This window comes from Fusarium oxysporum, genomic scaffold, assembly GCF_000149955.1.
Source record: "Fusarium oxysporum f. sp. lycopersici 4287 supercont2.49 genomic scaffold, whole genome shotgun sequence".
NCBI classification, from domain to species: domain Eukaryota; kingdom Fungi; phylum Ascomycota; class Sordariomycetes; order Hypocreales; family Nectriaceae; genus Fusarium; species Fusarium oxysporum.
The window spans coordinates 70756-94479 of NW_017264851.1; the positions used below are offsets into that span (position 1 = coordinate 70756).

Genomic DNA, 23724 nt, shown 5'->3' on the forward strand with positions numbered 1-23724 from the left:
CAAGTTTTACGTTATTTTTCCGAAGATCTTAGCCACAATCGCAATAGCTGCATCAGATAATTCTTGGTCATCACGGTCTATACGAAGTTACGTCATGGAAATTACAATTGCAAAAAAGAATGTCTCAATTTTTCAGGGTCCGGTCTGTCGATCTACCATGCTAATGGAACAAAAGTGCCCCCCATTTTAGACAAAATGCGCCTCCTGGAAAAATCGCTCACGCTGCAGGGCGAACAGCATGGCCGTCTTGTGCGGCAGGTGGAAACGCTTCTTCCTCTCTTGCGGCAAAAATCTGTCCTGGATCTGAACGTGGTTAAGATCGTATTCGGGCTCAGCTATCACCTGCTTAGTGCGAGGATCGCGCAGGAAGCAGCAGTGCTTGATCGACGTGGCGACAGCCTGATACCGTTTGCCGCCGCGGAAACGCTCTTCTCCCACTATGATGTGTGAGTTTTGGTCGTGCTCGCCCACTGTGATGTTGCAATTGGACCCAAAGAAGCATGCTGCGTTGTCCTCCATGACCCATCCAATCTCGGTGTAGCCTGCGAGTTCTCCGTCCCACTCAAACACACATGACATGGTGTGGGGGTCTTCTAATTGCCTGTTAAGGTATGCTCGATGATGCTCGTCTGGTCCACGCTCTTTCCATGCCTTGTTGACTCGGTCTGAGTTTTGCCATCGCTTGTAGGTCTCGAAGTGAACGGGATTGGACGCGTCGATGTGTCGGATTTGTAACTGCTGACCAAGCTCGACGATGAAGCGGGAGTAGATGACAGTGCCTGGCTTGGGCTTGGGAGGTCGAACGGGATGAACGGTGCAGACGTTTCCCTTGCGTGTGAAGCCCAATTGGTTTGCGAAGACACCCATTGTGCCATTGAAGCCTGGGAATGATGTCACTTCAGGTCGTGATTGAAGCCAGTGCTGTGAGTCTGGTGCTCCAGCGCCTTGCCAGAATGCATCGTGAGAGAGCCAGTAAATGGTCTCTCGGGGAGTTGTAGTAGGTGAAAATGGCGATAGTACACCTAAGCCAGTACACTTGATGTATTCGCCAATCCTTTGACTGTCGACCGAGATGGCTATCAAGTCATCGTCCCTGTGATCTGGGTGCAGCCACAGAGCGTAGACAGACGCCCAGGTCAATGCGAGGTCTTGCTGTCTACCGTGAGATGCAAAAGGCGAACGAGGATCAGCGACGTCAGAGTTCAAGATCTCCAGCTCAAAGACAGGACCGAATTGAGCTCTGTTGTCATTGACCATGGCTGGCGATATTCTGGTCTCTCGACCATCCATTGACCATCGCGCCAATGTTGTGTCGCCAGATCCAACGAGGTAGTCATTTCCATCGCCATGACCAGTATTGGCAATCCAGATATTGGCTTCGCCGTCGGGGAGTCTGAACGAGGTCTCTTTAGAAGTGTCCCAAGCTTCTTTTGGTGGCGTCGGGTTACGTGGGGGGGCAACGGAAGTGATGCGGTCAGTAGTCATGCTGGGCAACGACGTCTATAAGTGTTGTTAGTTGGAAGCCAAGACGAGGACAAGATAACCAAGTGGACTCACAAAGATAACGATAATAATCAATGAAGAGTGATTGCTGGATTTACGAATGCCTAGGAGTCTTATCGACAGAGAAATGGAAGCAGACCAGGAGTTTTAATACAGATTACCTTCACTCTGTTTGGTCAGCTTGATACGAAGATCATGCTCAAAAGAGTTACTAGTCTAACTTCTACGTTTCATTCACAATCTCATTCAGCTGCGGCCGATGAGGCAGTTCGTTATGTGACATGACATGCGTGCCCTAGATGATTCAATCCAGGGTAGCTCAACCAAGCTTCAATGTCTCACATGAGCCAACTTGTCCCAGTCTGACCTCGGAGGATTCCTACCCTGTGCCCTTTTCCAGCAATCTCATTCCGTTATTCACCATCATTTTACAGGAAATAATTGTAAGCACAGCTGGTACAAGAAACCGACGGAGGTCCTCGGTAAAGAAACCGTCCTAAACGAGAACGAAAAACCCACCAACATCATATGCACAAACTTTTTATGCTTGTTTCACCGCAACGAGCCGCCTTCACATGCCGCCTCTGATAGGTCAATCCCTTGACACATTGTGCATAGGTCGCTATAAACTGTGTGGAGATCGGCATTTCTTTTCCCCTTTCAAGTGGGATGAAATGCCGGGGTTAAACTCGAACGAGGAAGCCGACCGTAAGCTTATTTAATTTCCTTGCTTCGTATCCACTGCGGCACGTTACGTAATCGGAAAGCGGTTAAGCAATTCACAGTGAGAAAGAACAGGCTAAACAGGATCTAAGACTGGAAGAGGCAGCCACCTAGATCAACGGCTCGAGGAAGGTGATGGAAGCAAAGACACTTGAGGCGTCCGCTTTTGCATCCACTCATACGCCTCTTCGCGTATAACCTGCAATGTAACCCTGAATGGAATTATTGCCGATCTGCACTCCCTACTGAACGGGTATCCACACAGTTTTTGGATCCTGCTTTGGGAGATCCCTCCGAATACGGACCTACAAGCATGAAGCGCACGCTGGCTCTTGGCCGGCCTGAACCTTGGTGACAGAGCCATCGATGTGCGATTCGCCAAGTGAAACTCATTCGAGGAGCAAGTTTGGCCTCAACCACCATGACGAGCAACGATGGGAAGAGCTTCCCCCCAAGGAAGTGGTACAGAAGAGTGCCGTTCCTATCAGCCAAGCCAATACAGCAGAGACTTACAGCGCCAAAGGTCCCTACGCCAGGCAATGTCGAGCATCAAAACGAAGACAAGCTTCCTCTGCCAGAGCTTCAGGCAAATTGGCTGTCGATTTTGACCTTCAACTGGCTAGGACGTCTTTTGCGAACGGGCTATACAAGACCTCTTCAAGCAGATGATCTGTATGACATGCCCAGCGACAGGTTGGCAGAAGATCATGCAAATCGCCTGGAAGAAGCTTGGGCTGCAAGGCTTGCTGCAAATCGAGGACGAAAGCCTGTTACTTCATCGAATCCGTTCTCATGGAGACCGTTCTGGGCAAGACATACAACTGATACAACTGTCTTGACCTTGGCTCTCAATGATGTGTGCTTCAAATGGTTCTGGCTTGGCGGACTCTTCAAGTTAGCTGGAGACTTGTCGCAAATTTTATCGCCTCTTCTCATCAGATTCCTCATCGCCACGTTGTCAGACTCATCGCAACAAGGCCTTCGCTCAGGCTTTGGCTACGTCGTTGGACTTTTTCTTCTTCTTGTCTTCTCGGTCACCTCAAACGTTCATGGCTTCTATCGCTCCTACACGACCGGCGTCTTGCTCCGTGGTGCGTTGATGCACGTCATTTACCGAAGAGCCACGACACAGCTCAGCGAAAAGGCCAAGCTCAAACATGGTCTCGGTACTGGAAAGCTCATGAGTCTCATCAGCGCTGATGTGACACGAGTTGACTTTTGCTGTGGCTACTTTCACGTCGCATGGACAAGTATCTTCCAGATGCTACTATGCTTCGCCTTGACCGTGTGGACAATGGGATACAGCGCTCTGCCAGGATTTGGTCTTCTTGCGTTACTGTACCCTCTTCAGTCTTTTATGATGGGTCGCTTACTTCGACTGCGACGGGGCAGCATGCCCTTCACTGATGCCCGAGTCAAGGCTGTCGTTGAAGCAGTTGCCGCTATTCGCCTCGTCAAAACAAACGCTTACGAGGAGAGTTTACTTTCAAAGATTGGAAAGTTGAGGTCTGATGAAGTTGTGTATATCCGTAAGAGAATGCTTCTTAGAGCTCTCAACACTGCGGTCTCTTACACGGCGCCGACTCTTGCTTCGGTCGTCAGCATTGTTTGTTATGGAGCGACTAGCGAGAATGGCATGGACGCAGGCGTTGTCTTTTCTGGCCTTGCATTGTTTATGTTGTTGAGAACACCTCTCCAAGCTCTTCCTACTGCTCTGTCGGCTATTGCAGATGCTAGAGCCGCACTGGAGCGACTGGCGTTGTTCATGCTTGCTTCCGATGTAGACCCAGATTCACCTTCATCCGGTCCTCAAACCAGCTTTGGCTACTCTGGTGAGGAGGAGGAAGCGTCTGATGTCGTGATTCGAATCGAGGACGCCACTTTTGCATATCACGACGATGCGCAGCTTCTGGCAGCGGAAGAGGAGAAGGATGCCCTACAGAACCAGTCAGAGAGCAAAGCGCTTAGTCAGAGCCAAAGACTATGGCTCGACTCGTTGCTGGTGAAACGCAACCAGTTGGTCTGCATTGTTGGAGCGGTTGCATCGGGCAAAACCTCGGTCTTGAAGGCACTTCTCGGTGACATGCATCTCATCCAAGCGCGTTCCTATCAGCTCAGCCTAACGACTTCTTCATCTCAGATTGCCCTAGCCCCGCAAACGGCATGGCTTCTGAGCGAAACGGTGAGAGAGAACATCGTCTTTGGTAGACCTCTCGACCTCGCGTGGTATGATGAGGTTCTCACACGCTGCTGTCTCCATCAGGACATGAAGGCTTTACCTGACGGTGACATGACAGTCGTTGGCGAGAATGGCGTTTCACTCTCTGGCGGCCAGAAGCAGCGTATCAGTCTTGCTAGAGCGATCTACGGCAGAAGTCCACTCCTCCTTCTTGATGACTGTTTCTCGGCTCTGGACGCTCACGTTGGTGCTCGCGTTTTCGACATGGTCGTCAATCAGGCACGCCGCCATAATGAAGGCACCATTGTTTTGGTTACACACTCGATTCGGTTCGCTCGACAGGCTGATCACATCGTCTACATGGAAAAGGGTCGCGTCGCTGAGCAGGGCTCATTTGAGCAGTTGTCCAGCCAGAACGGAGCCTTTTTGCAGTTCGCAGGATCCTCATCTCTAGTCTTGGACTCGGACTCAGATTCTGAAACAGCAGGTAGTGGTGATTCCGAAAAGGCTGTGCCTGATGAATCCAGCACAGAGGGTACGACGGTAAATACACCCAAGCCTGATACCAAGGACAAACAGGCAAGCCAGACTCGCGGCAAAGAGGTGATGCAGATTGAAGAAAGAGTAGTCGGTTCAGTCAGCGGCCGAACTTACATCCGCTATGCACAATTTGGCAACGCTTGGCTCACTGTCCCTCTTCTCATTCTATCCATCGCTATCTACCAAGGAACCAGTGTTGTCTCACCACTCTGGCTCAGCTGGTGGCAGAAGAACCAGTACTCCACCATATCCGAGGACGCATACATGGGAGGATACGCCGCATTTGGAGCTGGACAATCTCTTGGTTTGTTCTGCATGAGCGCGACATTTGCGTTGTTCTGCTTCTGGTGCTCCAACAAGCTTCATCACGCATCCATGTCCAAGGTTCTTCTTGCGCCTGTAGCTTTCTTCGATACTACACCTCAAGGCCGTATCACGCATCGGTTCAGCAAAGATGTTGATGCAGTGGATAACGTGGTTGGTGAGACTCTGCGTCTCTTTATCTCGACCTTTGTCCAGGTCTTGGGTACAATCATCGTTGTCAGCATCATTGTACCAGCCTTTCTGGCCATCGCAGCCGCCTTGCTGCTCATCTATACCTGGACTGGCATGTACTACCGTCCATCTTCGCGAGAACTTCGTCGACTTAACAATCTGCTTCGAAGTCGCATCTATGAGCATTTTGGCGAGTCACTTTCAGGTCTTCCAACTCTCAAGGCCTTCGGCGCAGTCCCTCGTTTTGTCGACGATAACGCGCGCAAGATTGATACGGAGAACACGGCTTATTGGCTATCGGTGTCTTGTCAGCGGTGGCTGAACCTCCGCCTGGACCTTTGTGGCGCGACTCTTGTTCTGGCTGCCGGTTTACTGGTTGTTGGACTTCGCGGTACCATTGATCCTTCGTCTGGTGGTGTAGTCTTGTCCTACATTGTCACGGCTCAGGCTGTATTTGGTAACATGATTCGCCAAAGTGCTGAGATTGAGAACAATATGAACTCAGTGGAGAGAATGCTTCACTACGCCTACAACATTGAGCAGGAGCCAGCGCACCAGGTCGACAACGTTGACAAGGAACTCAAGTCCCGCCAATGGCCGCATGCTGGTCATGTTCAGTTTCAGTCTTTTACGCTAAGCCATCGTCCTGGACTTGAGCCTGCACTCAAGGATGTCAACCTGGATATCAAGGCTGGAGAAAAGGTCGGCATTGTCGGGCGTACTGGCGCTGGCAAGACAACACGTAAGTGCCAAGGAAAGTCCCTTTAGCCGACCGTCTACTAACATTCGAACAGTAATATCTGCATTGCTACGAATCACCGAACCTACAAGTGGCCGAATCCTCATTGACGGAGTCGACATTCACACCGTCGGTCTTCACCTTCTTCGATCAAGCCTCTCCGTCATCAGCCAGGATGCCGTCCTTCTAGCTGGTACCATCCGCTACAACCTCGATCCTTTCCAACAATACGACGACGAGTGGTTGCAACAATGCCTTGACCGCGTTGGGCTCGGCCAATCCTCGAAAGAACAAGATATAGAAGCAGAAGAAAATGAGAAGCATGAGTCCGAGTCCAGCAGTGAGGGATCAAGTCTGAACTTAGACTCAGAGGTCAAAGAAAACGGTTCCAACATCTCCCAAGGACAAAGGTCTCTCATTTCTATTGCTAGAGCGCTCGTTCGGAAGTCCAAGATTGTGATTCTGGACGAGGCAACGGCCTCTATTGATGGCAGAGCAGACGCGAAGCTTCAAGCCATGTTGAACGAGGTTGTTGGAGACGCAACTGTCCTTACTGTGGCTCATCGATTAGATACAATTGTTGCTACGTGTGACAAGGTTGTCGTGATGGACAGCGGCAGAGTAGTTGAGTTTGACACTATCTCGGAGCTGTATGCCAGTCCAGGCAGTGTGTTTAGATCTTTGTGCGATGCAGCAAAGATTTCCATTTAGTCATAGTTTTCGCAAGCAAATACTTCAATTCATGCCCATAGACATTTTACCTAAATCTACTTAATTTGATGCTTCACTCGCGATTTCGGTCACACGACCAGCAAGCTAAAATCACTTGGGATTGCCACTGCGACAACGGAGTACCATAGATTGATAAGATCGTCTGATGTGATGAGAAGGAACTTACGTGCATCAGATTGATAAATGAACGATCTGCACTCGCCAAGACGAATGATCATGGGAATGTTGCGTACCAATGTTACATGAACGACGTAAAAGTTATTTTTGCAACCCTGAATTATCACCGCTGCCAAGTCGTCGGTATTGATCCAAGTATAGGGCCTCAATTTAGGTGAAGTTAATGCATTATAGTTTCTAGGCAAAACGTCACGAGCCGAAGCATGAACGGGATAGCTTCTCATTGAGTTTGAGCCCGTAACATCGGAAAGGTACGGATCAAGAGATCTTCATGTTGGACAAGCAATTGGCCACGCTGGTAACACTTCATGATCTTAGCTTGTGATTGATAGAACCCCTGATTTGTCAAGAAAACTTTGCCTCTCCCGCGAACCAACCAGCGCATGTGATGGGTCGGCGAGTTCCCTCTTCTTGGAATCTTGACCCATGATTACAACTGCATCAGACATGCTAGTCACTGCATGGAACCAGGGATATTCTACTGTTTGTATAAATGTGTGATACACTGTGCTCCTGGCTCGTCAGGGCAGAGATCTGCATCCCGTCCCACACTACGGCCGATCCCTACTGCACGCGACCATCTGATTAGATGGGCGACCAGTTGATAATCTTGGCTACCAACCAACGCAAGTGGATATGAACAAGATCTGATAATTTTTCTTCGACAAGCCAGACAAACAAAAAAAGACTCACCGATTTCTGGTCCTCCCACGCCTTGGCTAAACCCCACTCACGCCGGAGTATCAGCACTACTGTCGTCCGTTGTACGCGAGCCGCGGACCGGCGAGCGAGGGGTCCTGTCATTAGTACCTTGCACACTGTCTGTTGGTTCTGTGTTTTCCTCTCTGCGAAATGGGGGCGACCAAACAGCTTTTGGAAGCTGTCGTAAAAAAGTCAGACCAGACGGCACTACCGCTGCAGATTGAAGACTTTTCCCTTTCTTCTTCTCCCGTTTTACTCGCTTCCTTTTCCCTTCTTTTAATGCTACGTTGATCTACCGTCTTGGAGCGATCTACAGCTCATTTTCGTCCCTCCCAAAATGTCAGCGCCTAAGCACCCCGAGGGCAGCACTGAGTCCCCCGCCCAAAACACATCGCAAATGTTCGAACTCAACGAGAAAAAAGACTACGACGCGTCCAACTCGCCCGTCTCCGACGATGATGCCCACAAGGAAATCGGTGTAGGAAGGGTCGAGGCCTTCAACAAGGTCCTCTACCAGTCTGGCAAGAAGGGCAAGATCCTGCTCTGGCTTCTTGGTATCTCCATTGGTCTTACCATGTTCGCCTACGCTCTTGACATGGGTATCACGACTACAATCTTTGGAACGCTTGCGGCTTCGACTTTTGGTGTTCATAGTCAGCTCGGTACTGTCAATACGGCTGGTCAGATCATTCGTGCTATTAGCAAGCCTTTCATTGGAAAGCTTGCTGATATTACTTCTAGACCTACCACTTACGTCGTGGTGCTTGCTTTCTATGCTGTCGGCTTTGCTGTCGCTGCTAGCGCCTCGGGCTTCACTGCCTACACTGTTGGTATCTGCTTCACCTCAGTCGGCAAGTCTGGTCTTGATCTTCTCAGCGACATCATTGTCGCTGACTTGACTCCTCTCGAATGGCGAGGCTTCTTCAGTGCTTGCCTTTCTCTACCCTTCATCGTCACTGTGCCTGTTAACGGCTTCATCGCTGATGGCTTCTATGAAGATTGGCGATGGGGTCTCGGCATGTTCGCCATCCTCGTTCCCGCCCTTCTCGTCCCTGCCATTCTGACCCTCTATACCATGCAGCGACGTGGTGAAAAGGCCGGAATGGTCACCATGGCCGATTCCAAGGACGTTCGAATGGGTCGCACTGAGGCCACGCCCAAGAACCTGACCTATTGGGCCAAGCTCGCGTACCGTGGTCTAATTGACATTGACATTGTTGGTCTTATTCTGCTTGGCTTTGCTTTCTCTTTGATCCTTCTGCCTATCACCTTGGCCAAGAGCGCAAAGGGCGGATGGAACAACCCAAGCATGATCGCCATGATCGTCGTTGGCTTTGTTGTTCTCATCTTGTTTGGTCTGTATGAGATGTATCTCGCCCCCAAGCCCATGATGACCAAGCGCATTGTCAAGAACCGTGCGTTTGTTGCTGGTGTCGTTATTCACATCTTCAACCAGATGGCCTCTTCTGTTCGCAACACCTACTTCTCGTCGTACATCCTCATCATCAAGGAGTGGACTACATACCAATGGACCATCTTCCTTGGTATCACTACCATGGGTCTCTGCTTGGTCGGCCCTGTCGTTGGATTGATCCATCGTGTCTCCCATCGCTACAAGGGTCTCATGATCTTTGGTGCTGCTGCCAGGATTCTTGGCTATGGTCTTCTCATCAGCCCCAACGGAATGATGACCCAGGACACTGCTCGCCTCGTCGCTGCTCAGCTCATCTTCTGCCTTTCTTCCCTCAACGTCGTTGGTGCTCGAGTTGGTGTTCAGGCCTCTGTTCCCCATGATGACGTTGCTTCTCTCATCTCCATCATTACTTTATGGTCTACTCTTGGATCCAGTATCGGTAGTGCTATTGCCACAAGCATCTGGACTGAAGAGATGGTGGCTCAAATGCATGTCGAGATGCCCGATGTTGACGACACCACCATCGCCACCATCTACGGTAACATCAAGACTCTCAAGACGTATGACTTCTTTGACCCCATCCGTCAGGGCTCTATCCGCGCCTACGCCATCGTCAACGGACACATCACCATCGCTTCCATCTGCTTGTCCTGCATTCCTCTCATCGCTTCTCTCTTCATGCCCAACTTCTACCTTGGCAAGCAGCAGAACGCTGTCAACAACAAGGGTCTTGATGGTGAGGTTGTCGATGTTCCAGACCAGAATGGACCGAGAGACGCAAACACGACTCAGCAAGAGCCTGCAACATTTATGCAGAAGCTGGCTGCTCTGTACCGAAAGTAAATACTGCCAATCTTTAAATGTGAGGTCTTTATGCGAGACCAGAAGGGAACTCTCTGGGTCATGGGATGAGGCTGCCAACGGGGCGTTCTCGGTCGCTAGTATCTGACGCTCACTTACCAGAATATTACCCAGAATTATAGCTACAACTGCCTTAATACTATCACTACAGCCCACACTCAGTGGGTTTATAGTCAAGTTCAACCATTCGTGTGTATCCTCAATTTAATGTGACTAAATTTTATAAAAACTGTAATTTCTGTGGCGCCAGAATTGTAGTATGCATCGCGTTCATGAAGTCAACACGCGCCGAGCTTTACTGCCAAGAGTTGATCAGCTGTTTTTCGTACACTAAGCCCAAGACTGTCGGAATAACTGATAAACCCGTGATGCCGACCCACTGAGGTGATTATCTGATCATCTGATAACGATTTGGTCACCGTGACTATCATGATCTCTAAAACCTCCAAACTTCACATCAGGGCCCAATATGCGGTATTGGAGGAACAACGCGGCATTCATTCTTGCTGCCAGCTTCCTCGGCCTTGGTGAGGTTCTGGCTACCTCAGATCATTGCGGGAAAGCTTGCCGACAAACATTTCGAACTCTCCGATTTGCCGATGCCCCTCCAGGCGTCTTCTTCACAGTACAGGAATGCACAAGCCTCATTTACCAGAAGTCGCTTCATCTTTGCTGGGAAATACATTGCGCAGAGGATATTTGGCAGGCAGAGTCTGCCTCAATGAACCTGACATGTCACGATATCAGTGGTTCTTATCTTCCGCCACATAATATCATTAATAACCTCACAGATCATGACATCCAAGCCATCAAAAGATTCAACGCCACAAGTCCTGATCGTTCTCACGTTTATGGAGTTTTAATGCTTCCATCACAGCCCTACTATGATCTTTGGGTCAGAACGCTAGTGAGTATACCAATCCAAATCGGATGTTGTTTTTAATTAAACGGGTTCCAATAGGAGGCGCATGATTACATATGGGACTACCATAACTACTACGGCTGGGCTATGGGGATATTCTGGGGCTTGGTCATCGGAGTGGGCATCATGAATCGGGCTTTAGGCCAATTCTTCTCCATTCAAGGTCGAAAAAGATCGTGGGTCAGCCGCAATATACTTCTACCTGCAACCCTTGGCCGACGCTGCGTACAGGACTATGGGGGCTGGGGTACCTTGCCTCCGCGGATGCAGACACTGACTCTCATTCTTTTCGTGCTCGTCAACATAGCATGCAGTATACATGGATACGAGATATTTGAAGGCTATGGCTAGTGAGTTTCGGAGCTGTTAAATTTGCAAGACATGCTGACATCCGAGTTCCCAGCTACCCTTCTGTTTGGACGCAAGTGCTGCGACACGTGTCTGATAGAACAGGAATTCTCTCCTTTGCCAACTTCCCGCTGATATGGCTGTTTGGGATGCGGAATAACATCGTCATCTGGTTGACAGGCTGGGACTTCAAGACTTACAACAACTTCCATCGATGGGTTGGCCGGATTTCGACTTTACAGGCCGTGATTCATTCAATTGGATATACTGTTATAATTCTACAACGTGAGATCTTGGTTCAGCTTCATAGCTATATTTGCTGACTTCTGTAGGTGGTGGTTGGAGGTACTTCTGTCAAATATGGACGTTCACCTTTTGGTGGACTGGAGAGCTGGTGAGTAGTTTGAGTTCACGACGCAGCTGATAAATAACCATTATATAGGCCACGATATTCATCTGCCTGCTTGTGGGCTTATCGGTGTTTTGGGTAAGACGTAAGAATTATGAGTTCTTCCTCATTGCACATATCGTCTTATCATTTTGGATCCTCGTTACCATGCTCGGGTACGTCAAATAATGTGAGCCCAAGCGAGACAGTATACTAACGAAATACGCAGACATGTGTCAATATTTAGTGGTGCCTACGACCCTCTTGTGTGGGTTCCAGCACTGATCTGGCTACTCGATCGAATCATTCGCGGATTACGAATCATGGCCTTTAACCCAAAGTTCTGGGAGACGAAGGCCCTGATTACCTACAACGAAGATGCACATATGATCCGCGTTTCTGTTCCAACTTCTTCAAGTCTTTACAACATTGAACCAGGGACATTTTACTATCTCATGGTACTTGATAAGTGGAACTTTTGGGAGAGTCATCCTTTCACGGTAGCAACAATATCTCGACCTAGTCGATGCGCTACAGATACCTTGGACGAGGACGCGCCCCTGCTGAACTATGAACCCTCCTCTCGTGAACTGAGACCTACATTCGAAAAGTCCCACCAAGAAATGACCTTCTTGATCCGACCATATGATAGCTTCACTTCACGACTAAAGGAGTATGCCGAAGAAGAGCGCCCAAAGCCAGCTGTAGTACGCATAGCTCTTGACGGTCCGTATGGGAAGACTCTGCCACTTGATCGCTTTGCAAAAGTTCTCTTCATTGTCGGTGGAAGCGGAATAGCGGTCCCACTGTCATATCTTGAGAAACTCACGACATCCTCGAACAAGCCGTCAAGGATCGAGGTCCACTGGGCAGTGCGACAGTCAACTTTCGCCGTTGATGTTCTGAATCATGAATTGAGTGATATGCTCGGTAATGGCCGGGTGGAGATTAATATCTACATGACTGGCAGCGATGTTGATGACAGAACAGCATGTGATGATACCATCTACAGACTCACGAAGTGGAGGTCCAAACGACTGAACGTCGAACAGATTATTGACAGAGCGTTGGAGGATGGAGACAAAGAGAGTATCGCAGTAGTCACAAGCGGTCCCGCCAAGATGGCTGATGAGAGTAGATGCGTGGTTGCGGCAAAGACAGTGCCGGCTTTACCGCGCATTGAGTATTTTGAGGAAAGCTTTCAGTGGTGATAACTGTAATATCTAGAAGCTCTAGAAGAACATGACTTGGTAAACTGAATAATCACGCGAGTATGACTAAGTGCATCGGCAAAGGAATGACCCTGTCACCGTTGCGCTCCGCTATGTAACGTTGTCGCAAACGCTCGGATGAGATAATCAGGAACAAAAGTTTCTGCGTTCCAACATCACACGTGGCCGTACCACACTCTTGGTAGACTACCGAGAACCCTATTGACTACTGATGAGGCTCAAACCATTGGGACTTATATGCCGAACTCGCAGCTTCAAATTGATCAACCCCAGTACGTCGGGACACTTCGGACAAAAGGATTTCATCCGCTACAGTAGCAACCGCTATGGGCCCCAGTGACTCTCTCTGACGCTGTCATAGGGGCGTGTTACATTAACAGCGGATACGGACAAAATCACCGAAATGCATGAGCCGACTTGGGAGGTGGGGGTTAGCAAAGTGGCGCTTTTATGTAATTATGCTTAATTTTCACAGTGTTTCTTGGCCTTGCATACAGTGAGTTGTTTTACTGTTGAGCTTGTCTCGGGGCTGTGCTAGAACGAGAAAAGATCAACAGCGTGATCAGCTGTCAGCACTACCAGGGTAAAATTCTATCTTATCAGATGCCCGCAACAAGCTTTTCACGCTCGGAGATGGACCGGCAGTCGGAGGTGATCAACACTTTAGAAAGCCGTTGATGTCACTGTTGATGGCAGATTGATTGATAAAGATTAGATAAGATGAGGCAGCCAAGTTCCAAGCTGCTATGGTGCTTTTGTGGGGTAAACGCTTTGAACAGGTTTTTGCAGATTGAACTTTGCATGACAAGCCCATTGTACATAGCTGCTGCAAGGTTTCTGATCTTGTGGTGACTAAGCTCTGGGCGATAGGTCCAGAGAGAGTTATACTTTTGCCTCTGTCAGTATTAAGATTTTGTCAAGCTCAAAGAACTTTTTATACTGTCCTTGCTGTATGAGCTAGATATGTTGTTTGCAGTTGAGACGTTACTGGACATTATACCACAATGTTTGACCAATTGCTGCAGGATAAATGCTGATGCGAGAAGGTATTGCGAGGACACGTATTAGAGAAACCAATCTTGTCTTTTACTCTAAAAACAATTTGAAATGCCCCGATTTGTCCCCGGGCGCATTGAACAGCCTTCTCATCTGGTACATAACTTTGCTCTGCACTATAGGGTTTCTATGTGAAAGCCAGGTAACACTTTTCAGGGAGGCGCATCTATCTCATTAAAATTCAAAATAATTTACCTAAGGTGCATTCAACTCACCTTTTCATTCCTTTCATTCTATGCGTCTTGTTTACCTTTACATTCATTACCCCAGCCATCTATCAAAGTCTGTCTTGCATTGCAGATCGCGAAACGAAGCTCACTCTGATTCCATATCATGAGTCGCACCCTGAGCCACCGCCATTATGGACTTCCTTACTCGACTTCCATTTGATCATCGTGTAGAGCTGCTATCACAGATTGAAATGGGAACAAACATGCTTCCTCTCATGAAGACATCTCCACCTATGATCCCGGCGTAATGCGACATCCGTTGTCGTTTCTACAAGGCGCTCTTCAACAAATACATGATGCAGGATGCATTGGCCATCGTCTCCTTCCCATCCAGAATTGTTCCATGGACAGAAGACTCCGTCCGATTGGCTCTGATTAACAATTGGAGAGAGGGACAATTCGCAGACAATTTTAAAAATCACGACTATGTTACTATAAACTCGCTCGATAAACTCTACTCTCACTTTTCGACTTTCATCGAAGATTATATCACAAAAGCAACCTCAGAATTCCCTTGACGTGCTTACTTGGGCCTACCAGATCTGTCCACAACACAGGGTCAGCTCCCTTTTTACGGGAGGCCCATCAGCATTGAACTTCTCAAACTCGACAAGCTCAGCCACTATGAAGTAGGGCGCTTGTTGAGCTTTTTGAGACATGAAGCTACTTGCAAATTCCACCGACAACATCGAGGATTTTACAACGTGCGCGACTTTGACAAGTTGGTTTCATCTGTCTACGAAGAGCCACACGACTGGGAGCTCGAGGGTCTGCGAGCGGTCTACGACTATCTGTGAGGTCTTTATGGAGCGGTTTGCGCTCAGTCCCTTGGCTCCTGGTTACCCGACCCTCCCAGTATACTTTCCAACGATTCAGAAGAAAATGCAGATAATCAGCTACTGTTCCCTGATGACAGTTTCTTCAATAGAGACCATTATCATGGGGGTCTCCTGGGAAGCACTGATCCTGAGCTTAAAAAGCTTATTGTCTTAATAAGATATTGGTTTCAGAGATTAGAAACCACTGGTGATTTGGATATTGACGAGTTTGCAAACTTAGGATTCGATCCTATTACCAGATTTCTTATACTATCGAAAGAAAACGAGGGCCAGCCACTGGCTATGATTAATTGGCTGGTCAGAAAATGCCAACCCATCGTTACAAGGTTCTCAAAATCAGATTACCATCGTCATCTCACGAACTTCGGTGGCTTGAAGGACCCAATGCCCCAACATATGAGCCAATCTTCGAATTTGTATCAAGCGCTACGGTGAAAAGTTCCCAGTTGGGAGAATGGTCAAGGAAATTCGCTGAAAAACCAATACATTGCCCTACAAGCGGCTATCTACAGGCAGCGAGGGTGGGTGTTCTTCAACGATGCAAGCCATCACCAACTCCAAAGCGCTTCCCTGCACTTCCCATCGATTCAGAAGCTATGGAGCCAAGGGAGTGGTATATCACTCATGCATCATCACATGTCATGTCATGTGACGTTAGGCGACGCATTGAGCGTCGTGACATCGGTAGAGAGCCACATATGTTAGCAGATGAATGGGTTATCCACGAGCCGGCCAGTGAGCCAAATATGGATCAAACCCTGGAAGCAACTTATGTGGTTAACGATGATATAAATGACTTTCCTCCATTCCATTTACACTCAGGAATGTAGAGCATTTACATCCGCCAGAGTTTATTACTACCCTCGTTTCACTCTGGCTAAGACCACTTATCTCAACTTAACAGAATGCCTTTGCCACATAAGTGTTTCTTCGGCATAAGCTGTCTGTTAGCTATTATAGAGGTACTGAAAGGGCTTGGGGTTATTGCCAGTAGGCTCGAATAAGAAGTTCCATTATAGGTTAAATTCAGCCACCCACGTTGTTGCCAAGAAATTGTTAATAATTCAGCCGAAGGCTGACTCTACATTAATTCATAAGTTTTCCCGAGTAATGAGGGTTTGGTGCAGACAGGGATAAATAAGTTTCTCGGAATCTGATTGGTCCAGATTTTGTATGGCCAGCCGCGAAAGAACGCGCAACTGGCTGATGGCACCAAAAGAGTGGGGCCAATCGGTGCTGGCCCCTGAAAGGCTCACGCGGAGTGCCGGCAGCTTGCGTCCATTTGGAATTGTTTGTTTACTCAGTACTGTGCCAGTACCACGCGTTCAATTCATCTCCCCAATTCGACAGGTCTCGATATGGCCTCGTTGATTGAGTAATGGATATCGGTCTCAACCCCGAAGAGCTCTCTACTGATTTACTCTTCGTTGTTTGTGCTCGTTGTGGGGAGGAGAGACCGGAGAGTGCCTTCAGAGCAAAGAGGCAGTCTGCTGGGCAAACTAAGCAATGCATAGACTGCCGTAACCAGCGCGTTTCTCATGTAAGTTCTGCCTTCCTCGTCTATAAGTCTCTTAACCCTCATCAAATGAAGCATTCTAGATCCAAAGTCGTGCTCCAGACGCTGCGGAACATTGCACTTCGTCCATCCTCACCTGGCAGACCTGCCACGAAGAGAACCGAAGGAGATGCTGGCCTATCGCCTCCCAACGAGAGATCCGGAACCCAGCCTACATCGCCAGAGAAGCTACGGCAACTTCATACAGCTAGGAGTTTATTCGGAGAGTCAATTAGCCAGCCGCACGTAGTGCTAGGGACGCCAATTCCACCAACCCAACAAAGCTCGCGGCTCTTCCGGGCTCTAGCTCCGTCACCGCCTGTGCAGCCAACGACCCATCCACTCGTCTCACATTCTGATCCATCTACTCTTCGAAGCAGCACACCTGGTGTGGATTACCCTTACTTGGCCACCAGGTTCCACAAGGGGGGGAAGGACTCGCAAGATGATTCCTTGAAGGCTGGGGCGAGGGCCAAGCTGGCTGTTATCCAGCGCGACCATCGTTCACGACGCCGTGCAGGGGAGACTGTGTCACTGACTCCCACAATATCTCAACTTGGCTTCTTGGAAGATTTTGAGGGTCCTGGAGAAGGTATCCTTGTTCTGTGGCCCCAGTAGTTTGTTCAGGCTAACCACGGAACGTAGATGGGAGTCAAGATCAACTACGACCGAGTGGGTTTCTAGATGGGGATGGGATAATCAAGGAAGGGGATGACAGGGGACAGTTCTCTGAATCTGATATTGACGCCGATGACTATTTCAACTTGCTGCTTTCACCTGATCGACCACGGAGGTACCTCAAACAATTAGGGGTAGAGTCTGATTCCGATCTAGGGGACGAAGACGAGAACGACGATAATGATTGCGTGGATGGAAGCCCTCTTCGCCATCGCTTGCGGCAGCCTTCCGCACAGCTAAGGCGTGGTCGCCGTGGTCCTGCCCCTGGTACAGGAGGGCGGCCAAGAAAATCTCGAAGGCAAACTCGATCGTCGATGCCGCCACGGCGTATTCGGAGTCCAGTGATAATTCTCACCTGAAAGAATCCGGCGGGTCTTTCATGCGCAAGATCCGGTGTGGAATGGCGACCTTGAGGCTTGCACCTTGACTGGTCGCGATAAGGCAATCCTCCGCGAGTTCTGGACAAAGCTGGACAATGACCAAATGCAGTTTTGCGGTCGATGCCGGGAGTGTTGGTTCCAGATGAAGATCGATTGCGATGGCATTTGTGCGCGTTGTTATCGAAAAGATGAGAACCGCTACCCCTTCTTGCCGTCTGCGGTCAATGCGGCTCAGAACTTTGACCCTGGTACTCCGGCGCCGCGGTTGCCCCAAGCTTAACGCCTACCGAAGAGTCTTTGATTGCTCGTGTTCACGTCCACGTGAACATTATGCTTGTGCGAGGGCAGCAGTACAAGTATCGGGGGCACGTAGTTCACTTTCTCCGTGAGGTTGGCTTAGTGTACAACCAGCTCCCGCTTCTGCCGCAGGAGTTGAACATTGTATTACTACGTCCTGCCAATACGTCGTCCCACGCAATTCTTAGTCGGCAATTCACCCGCCAGTTCCGTGTCCGCCGCCAGCCGGTTGTCATATGGCTAGACTACCTCCGGCGCCATCATCCTGGGTATCGATGCGTCGTCATCGACGAAGAGAGGCTAAATCAATTGCCCCAAGATGGCAATGTCCTGGATGCCATCCCCCAGAGTCAGGTGGAGGCTGCGGATGTTGGACCCGAGGAAGATCAGGAGGCAGAGCCTGACCTGGAGGACGAGGCTGCAGTGCCAGACATGTTGGCAAAGGACACGGAGCTCGATGCTCTGCGGTCTATTCTCGCCGGAGAGTCGGAAGCTGATTCAGAGCTTTCCACAAGCTTCCAGGCGCAGGCGCAACACGAGCTGCAGCTCCCGAATATACGACACACACCCATTAATGAGTTCAATCGCTCTCATGCCCTACTCTCCTTGGCGTTTCCCTGCCTCTTTCCTGACGGTAGAGCCGACTTTGTTGAACCTCGATTGCGCTCCATTGATTACAAGGATTACGTCGAGCACGCGATGCGCTGGCACGACGGGCGTTTTGCACGCCACCCGACCTTCCGCTTCGTCGCCTTCAACACGCTAATGCGGTCACAAGCACGTTCGCGGTCCAGATTCTTCGTGAAGCAACATGATGGGAGACAGCAGCCGCTGACGCGAGAGCAACTTATTCAGGCGCTGGAACACAGCGAGGACCCCGAGGCGCAGGCGCTGATCAACTCGATCACAAGGCATGCGGTGTCTATTCGCGGTACGCGTCCATTCTGGAACAAAAAGAGGCAGGACCTCGAGGCCTATGCCTATAACCTTGGTTGTCCTGGTGCATTCATCACGTTTAGCCCGGCAGATTTACACTGGCGGAGTCTCTACCAGCACATGCCCCAGTATGACGACTGGCTAGCCGCCACCGAGCCGGAGAGGATGGCTCTATCGCGCCGCCTATTGCGGCAGAACCCTCACATTGCTGCTTTCCACTTCTACCGCCGATACACCCTCTTTCGGGATATCGTGCTAAGTAAGAAGTTCAGCATCACAGATTACTGGGATCGGTACGAATGGCAAGGCCGTGGTAGCCCACACAACCACGGCCTGTACTGGATGGATAATTGTCCAGGGGCCGACATGGAGGACGAAGCGGCTCGTGATGTATTTGCACGCACATGGGGATTCCACGTCACTGCCATTAACCCTGAGCCGAGTAGGACTATGCCTCAGGGTGAGGGTAATCCCCTGAGCGTGGATCCCCTGAGCATAGAGATGACATTCCTGCGGCTCTCACAAATCGTCAACCGCTGCCAGCGCCACAAGTGCAATACCACGTACTGCTTGCGCGTGAGGAAGAGAACCGGTGATCTGGCGAGGGACATGGAAGGTGCCGCTGCGGATATCGAGGCGGCAAACGTTGCCAATCCAGAGAGGGAGTGTCGTTTTGACTTCCCTCGTGCCTTGCGGGAGCTGGCCGCAGTGATCAGGAAGGAAGGCAGGTCGTACTATGTCTTTGAGGCGGCCCGGAATGACAGCCTCATGAATAACTTCAATCCTGCGATTATCCTAGGCTGGCTAGCCAATATCGACATATCTCCTTGCACCAGCTTACAGGCGGTTATTACGTACGCTGCGAAGTATTGCAGTAAATCTGAGAAGAAGACCGAGTCTTTCGCCAGGCTTGCAGACCAGGTCTTGCCTCACACATCGCACGTTCAGCCCCTGTTGTCCTTCTCCTCTCGCCTGATGAACAAGCTGATTGCCGAGAGAGATTACTCGGCGCAGGAGATTTCCCATCTGCTGCTTAACATTCCGCTGCAAGAAGGCACCCGTATGGTTGTCACCGTGGACTGCCGTCCGTTGGAGCGACAGGCACGTTCGTATCGTGTGGACGGAGATGTCAACGAGGCCATCGGCAGCTACAGGAAATATCTAGAGAGAAAGGACCAGCATGAGGATATAACCTATCTCGAATACCTGCAATCGTACAATCTCAACACGTGGAGGAGACTCGCTGCTCACGCGAAGAAGAGAGTCCTGTCTTACTTCCCTCGATACAAGTCTATGGAGGCCTCTTCCCAGTTTAACGACTTCTGCCGTGTTAAATTGATGATGGTTCATCCACATCGCTCTCCAGAAGAGTTGCTCGTTGTGGGCGGGCAGCGGTTCGATTCCTTCACGGCTGCGTACATGCACTGCAGACAGCACCATGATACCCATGCGGACGATCATTATGGGGAACCAGATACAGATGAATTGACGGCAGAGGAGGATGAATTTGAGCTTGAGATCCATGAGGAGCCCATCGCGGAGGAGGACTGGCATGAACTCGCCCGCATGCTACCTGACCGCCCACTGGAGGAAGAGGACATCGACATCCTCGGCCGCCGAGACATTGACATCAATTACGATTGGACCCCTCGTGTTGGGCGGTATGCCGATGATGGCATTCTCAACAGCGACTACTGGAAGCAACGCAAAGCGGAAAACACCCTTGACCTTGATGTGGATGATCAGCCCTTGGAGGCTCGCGATTCCCTAAATCCAGAGCAGCGCATAGTATACGATACGGTGATGGGCCACTTCCTGACCCAGGATCCCTCTCAGTTGCTACTCCATGTGGATGGCGGAGGCGGCACTGGCAAGTCATACCTCATTAACCTGCTCTCCGCGCACCTCCAATCCGCGACAGGGGGGAGGGGGACACCTGTTTGGCGTGCTGCGCCAACGGGCGTCGCAGGAAACCAGATATCGGGCACTACCTTGCACTCCCTGTTACACCTCCCAATCAATAAGGACTTCAAGCCTCTATCTCCCGTTGATAAGACCCAGCTCCAGAAGAAGCTGAAGGATATCAAGTACCTCATCATCGATGAGAAGAGCATGCTAAGACTGCGTCAGCTATCGTGGATCGATGACCGTCTCCGCGAGGCGTTCCCGAACAGGAATGAGGAGTTCTTTGGCGGCCTGAACATCCTCTTGGTTGGTGACTTCTTCCAGCTTCCCCCTGTGCTACAGAAGCCGCTTTGTTACGACAAAGAGGTGCAGGGAGTAGAGATCAAGGGCAGGAACGCATATAGGCGCTTCGATAAATCAGTATTCTTGAAGGTTGTTCAGAGGCAGCGCGGCGACGACCAGGAGGCGTTTCGCACAGCTCTCGGGGAACTGCGGCTGCTCCAACTATCTATGGAGTCTTGGAAGCTCCTGTCCACCCGCGTGCAGGCAAAACTAGACGATCGAGAGGTCGCGAGGTTTTCCAGCGCCCTGCGAGTATACGCTACCAAAGATAGGGTGAACGAGTATAACCACTATCACCTCGACCGCCTCGGCCGGCCAGTCGTCCAGGTCAAAGCTAAGAACGTCGGCCCTGGTGCGGCTGCTGCCCCTGATGACAAGGCGGGCAACCTTGCGAAGCAGATCCCTATATGCATTGGCGCTCGTCTGATGCTGACGTCTAACCTTTGGCAGCCCGTTGGCCTCTGCAACGGCGCTCGCGGTACGGTTTACGACATCGGCTGGGCACCCGGGGCTGACCCCATCCAAGATCCTCCTTGTGTTATCATGATGGAGTTTGACAAGTACAACGGACCGGTGTTCCTGACCACCCCCGATGGCAAAAAGATTGTCCCAATTCTCCCAGTTGAGAGAGACTTTCTCATCGGAGCCACTCTCTGCGCTCGCACGCAGTTTCCCCTGATCGTATGCTACGCTATTACCGTGCACAAGTCACAAAGCATCACAGAAGATATGATCGTGACGGATCTCTCCTGCCGGGACTTTCAGACCGGTTTAAGCTACGTGGCTGTCTCTCGTGTAAAAACGCTTGAGGGTTTGATGTTAGATGCGCCATTTGATCGTAATCACCTGGTCTACGGGTCTCCCCCGGATGGCATGAAGATGAAGATGAGGGATCAGGAGCTTAGGAAACGACAGGTTCTTACACGGAGTCCTTACATGATATATAATACCAAGAATGGCCATGGCACTGGATCAGTACGTAGTAGTAGTAATAGCTTCCCGGCCCGCGGACACACGGCCTTCGGCTGAGGCTACCCCATGCGCCCCATCGCCGCTCCAATGTGCATGGGGTGGCGTAGTATTTTACTACTTTAACTGCCATCAAGGTGTCTTACAGTGTTGTTATATGTTTATAACTGGTGAGCCATCCTTTATCCTCCCCAACTACTAAGCTTGACCTAACCAACAGACCTATCGAAAGCTATTTGCAATCTTCTTGCATCAGTCTCATCTCGCATGAGTGAGACTCTTGAATCCTTGGCAACCTGAACCCCCATCGCCGATTTACTCATAACCTCTCATTAAAGTCAGTGAGGACACTATGGGTCGAGTAGAAAGCACTCTTGGGGTAATAGGTCTCGTTGAACATCAATGGCTTGGCTCCCGGGAGCCACGTGTACAAGTGCTTGTCCGTGAAGCCCCAGAAACTTATATCAGTGATGCCTGCGTCTAGAGCTTCCTTGACGGTGTCGCCATATATCTCGGCTTGTTGGGTTGCGTTATACGTATGAACATCCATTTCAGCAATGGTGACCTGGAGCCCAATTGCTCTGTAAGATTCAACCATTTCTCGAATGACACCAGGTACCACGGGCTCGAGGGTGATATGCATCTGCAGAGCGATCCCATCGATAGGGACGCCTCTGTGTACGAGTGCAGAAACCATGTCGTAAAGTTCTTGACGCTTCTTTGGTTGCACCTCGACGAGATTCTCATTGAGAAACAGCTTGGCGTCTGGGTCTGCTGCTCGGGCTATGCGAAAAGCGTCCTCAACCCAACCGGGACCCAGGGTGTCGTAAAAGTGGTTCGGTGCCAAACCGCTGCCGTTGGTCTTGAGGGCCTCGGAGACAACGTCCCATCGATCCATCTTACCGCGGTACCGATGCATAATGGCCTCAAAGTGATTGGTGATTTCAGCACGGAGGGCTTCAGGGGAAGTTATGTTGAGGAGGTAATCTGGGTTACAGCATGGCGAAAGAAGACCATGGCCCTTGACTTTCATATTATTGGCATCGGCGAATTTGACAAGACGGTCGAGCTTGTGCCAATCATATTGGCATTTGGCAGGATGGACAAAGGTCCACTTCAGTTCATTCTCAGGAGAGAGACTGTTGAACTGCTTGGAAAGGACGGCACGAAACTGAGAGTCGTTGAGATAGGATGGATTGATAGCCCCAGACCCCAAGAGAAGGCTTTTCTTTGTCGCCTCTTCTCTCAGCGAGGTAGTGCCAGTGCTGGGAATGCTGGTTGCTTCAGCAAAGGCGACGAACGTTGCGATGATGGTCGTGAGTCTCATGTTTCTTTTGAGTGCGTGAAGGTCTTCGGATTATGCGTGCTGTTATGCGGCTTCAACTTTATCACGTCCATACATCTTTAGGTATTTATAAGTTAGAGGTAGTTGTGTTTTTGCCTCGGTTTCAATCTTGCCCTCCTGAAAGATGACGCGTCAATTTTGGAGAACGAGGCAGTCTACGACACGGGAGTTGAAGAACGAGATCGAAATTGGTCATTTTGGCAAGCATAGCGGCGGCGGAAAGACAACTCTCGGTGA

At 50.1% G+C, this 23724-nt stretch overlaps 5 protein-coding genes across 5 annotated transcripts; 3 read left to right on the forward strand and 2 right to left on the reverse strand.

Annotated features, from left to right (window-relative positions):
• Positions 1-109: 109 nt before the first annotated feature.
• Positions 110-1614, reverse strand: FOXG_17423 (uncharacterized protein). The gene is made up of 2 exons (XM_018397428.1): positions 1558-1614; positions 110-1500 (listed from the first exon to the last, which is right to left on the reverse strand). Exon 2 carries the CDS (start codon positions 1483-1485, stop codon positions 187-189), a length of 1299 nt encoding a protein of 432 aa, XP_018258412.1. The 5' UTR covers positions 1486-1500; positions 1558-1614; the 3' UTR covers positions 110-186.
• A 930-nt stretch (positions 1615-2544) lies between these two features.
• Positions 2545-6973, forward strand: FOXG_17424 (uncharacterized protein). Its single transcript, XM_018397429.1, has 2 exons — positions 2545-6182; positions 6235-6973. Exons 1-2 carry the CDS (start codon positions 2648-2650, stop codon positions 6888-6890), a joined length of 4191 nt encoding a protein of 1396 aa, XP_018258413.1. The 5' UTR covers positions 2545-2647; the 3' UTR covers positions 6891-6973.
• An 882-nt stretch (positions 6974-7855) lies between these two features.
• Positions 7856-10310, forward strand: FOXG_17425 (uncharacterized protein). Its single transcript, XM_018397430.1, has one exon. The coding sequence runs from the start codon at positions 8128-8130 to the stop codon at positions 10045-10047; it is 1920 nt and encodes a 639-aa protein (XP_018258414.1). The 5' UTR covers positions 7856-8127; the 3' UTR covers positions 10048-10310.
• A 173-nt stretch (positions 10311-10483) lies between these two features.
• Positions 10484-13055, forward strand: FOXG_17426 (uncharacterized protein). The gene is made up of 6 exons (XM_018397431.1): positions 10484-10972; positions 11027-11337; positions 11391-11620; positions 11668-11729; positions 11778-11899; positions 11953-13055. The coding sequence occupies exons 1-6, from the start codon at positions 10535-10537 to the stop codon at positions 12932-12934; spliced, it is 2145 nt and encodes a 714-aa protein (XP_018258415.1). The 5' UTR covers positions 10484-10534; the 3' UTR covers positions 12935-13055.
• A 9377-nt stretch (positions 13056-22432) lies between these two features.
• FOXG_17428 (glycosyl hydrolase family 10) lies at positions 22433-23721 on the reverse strand. The gene has a single exon (XM_018397432.1). The coding sequence runs from the start codon at positions 23467-23469 to the stop codon at positions 22462-22464; it is 1008 nt and encodes a 335-aa protein (XP_018258416.1). The 5' UTR covers positions 23470-23721; the 3' UTR covers positions 22433-22461.
• Positions 23722-23724: the final 3 nt, after the last annotated feature.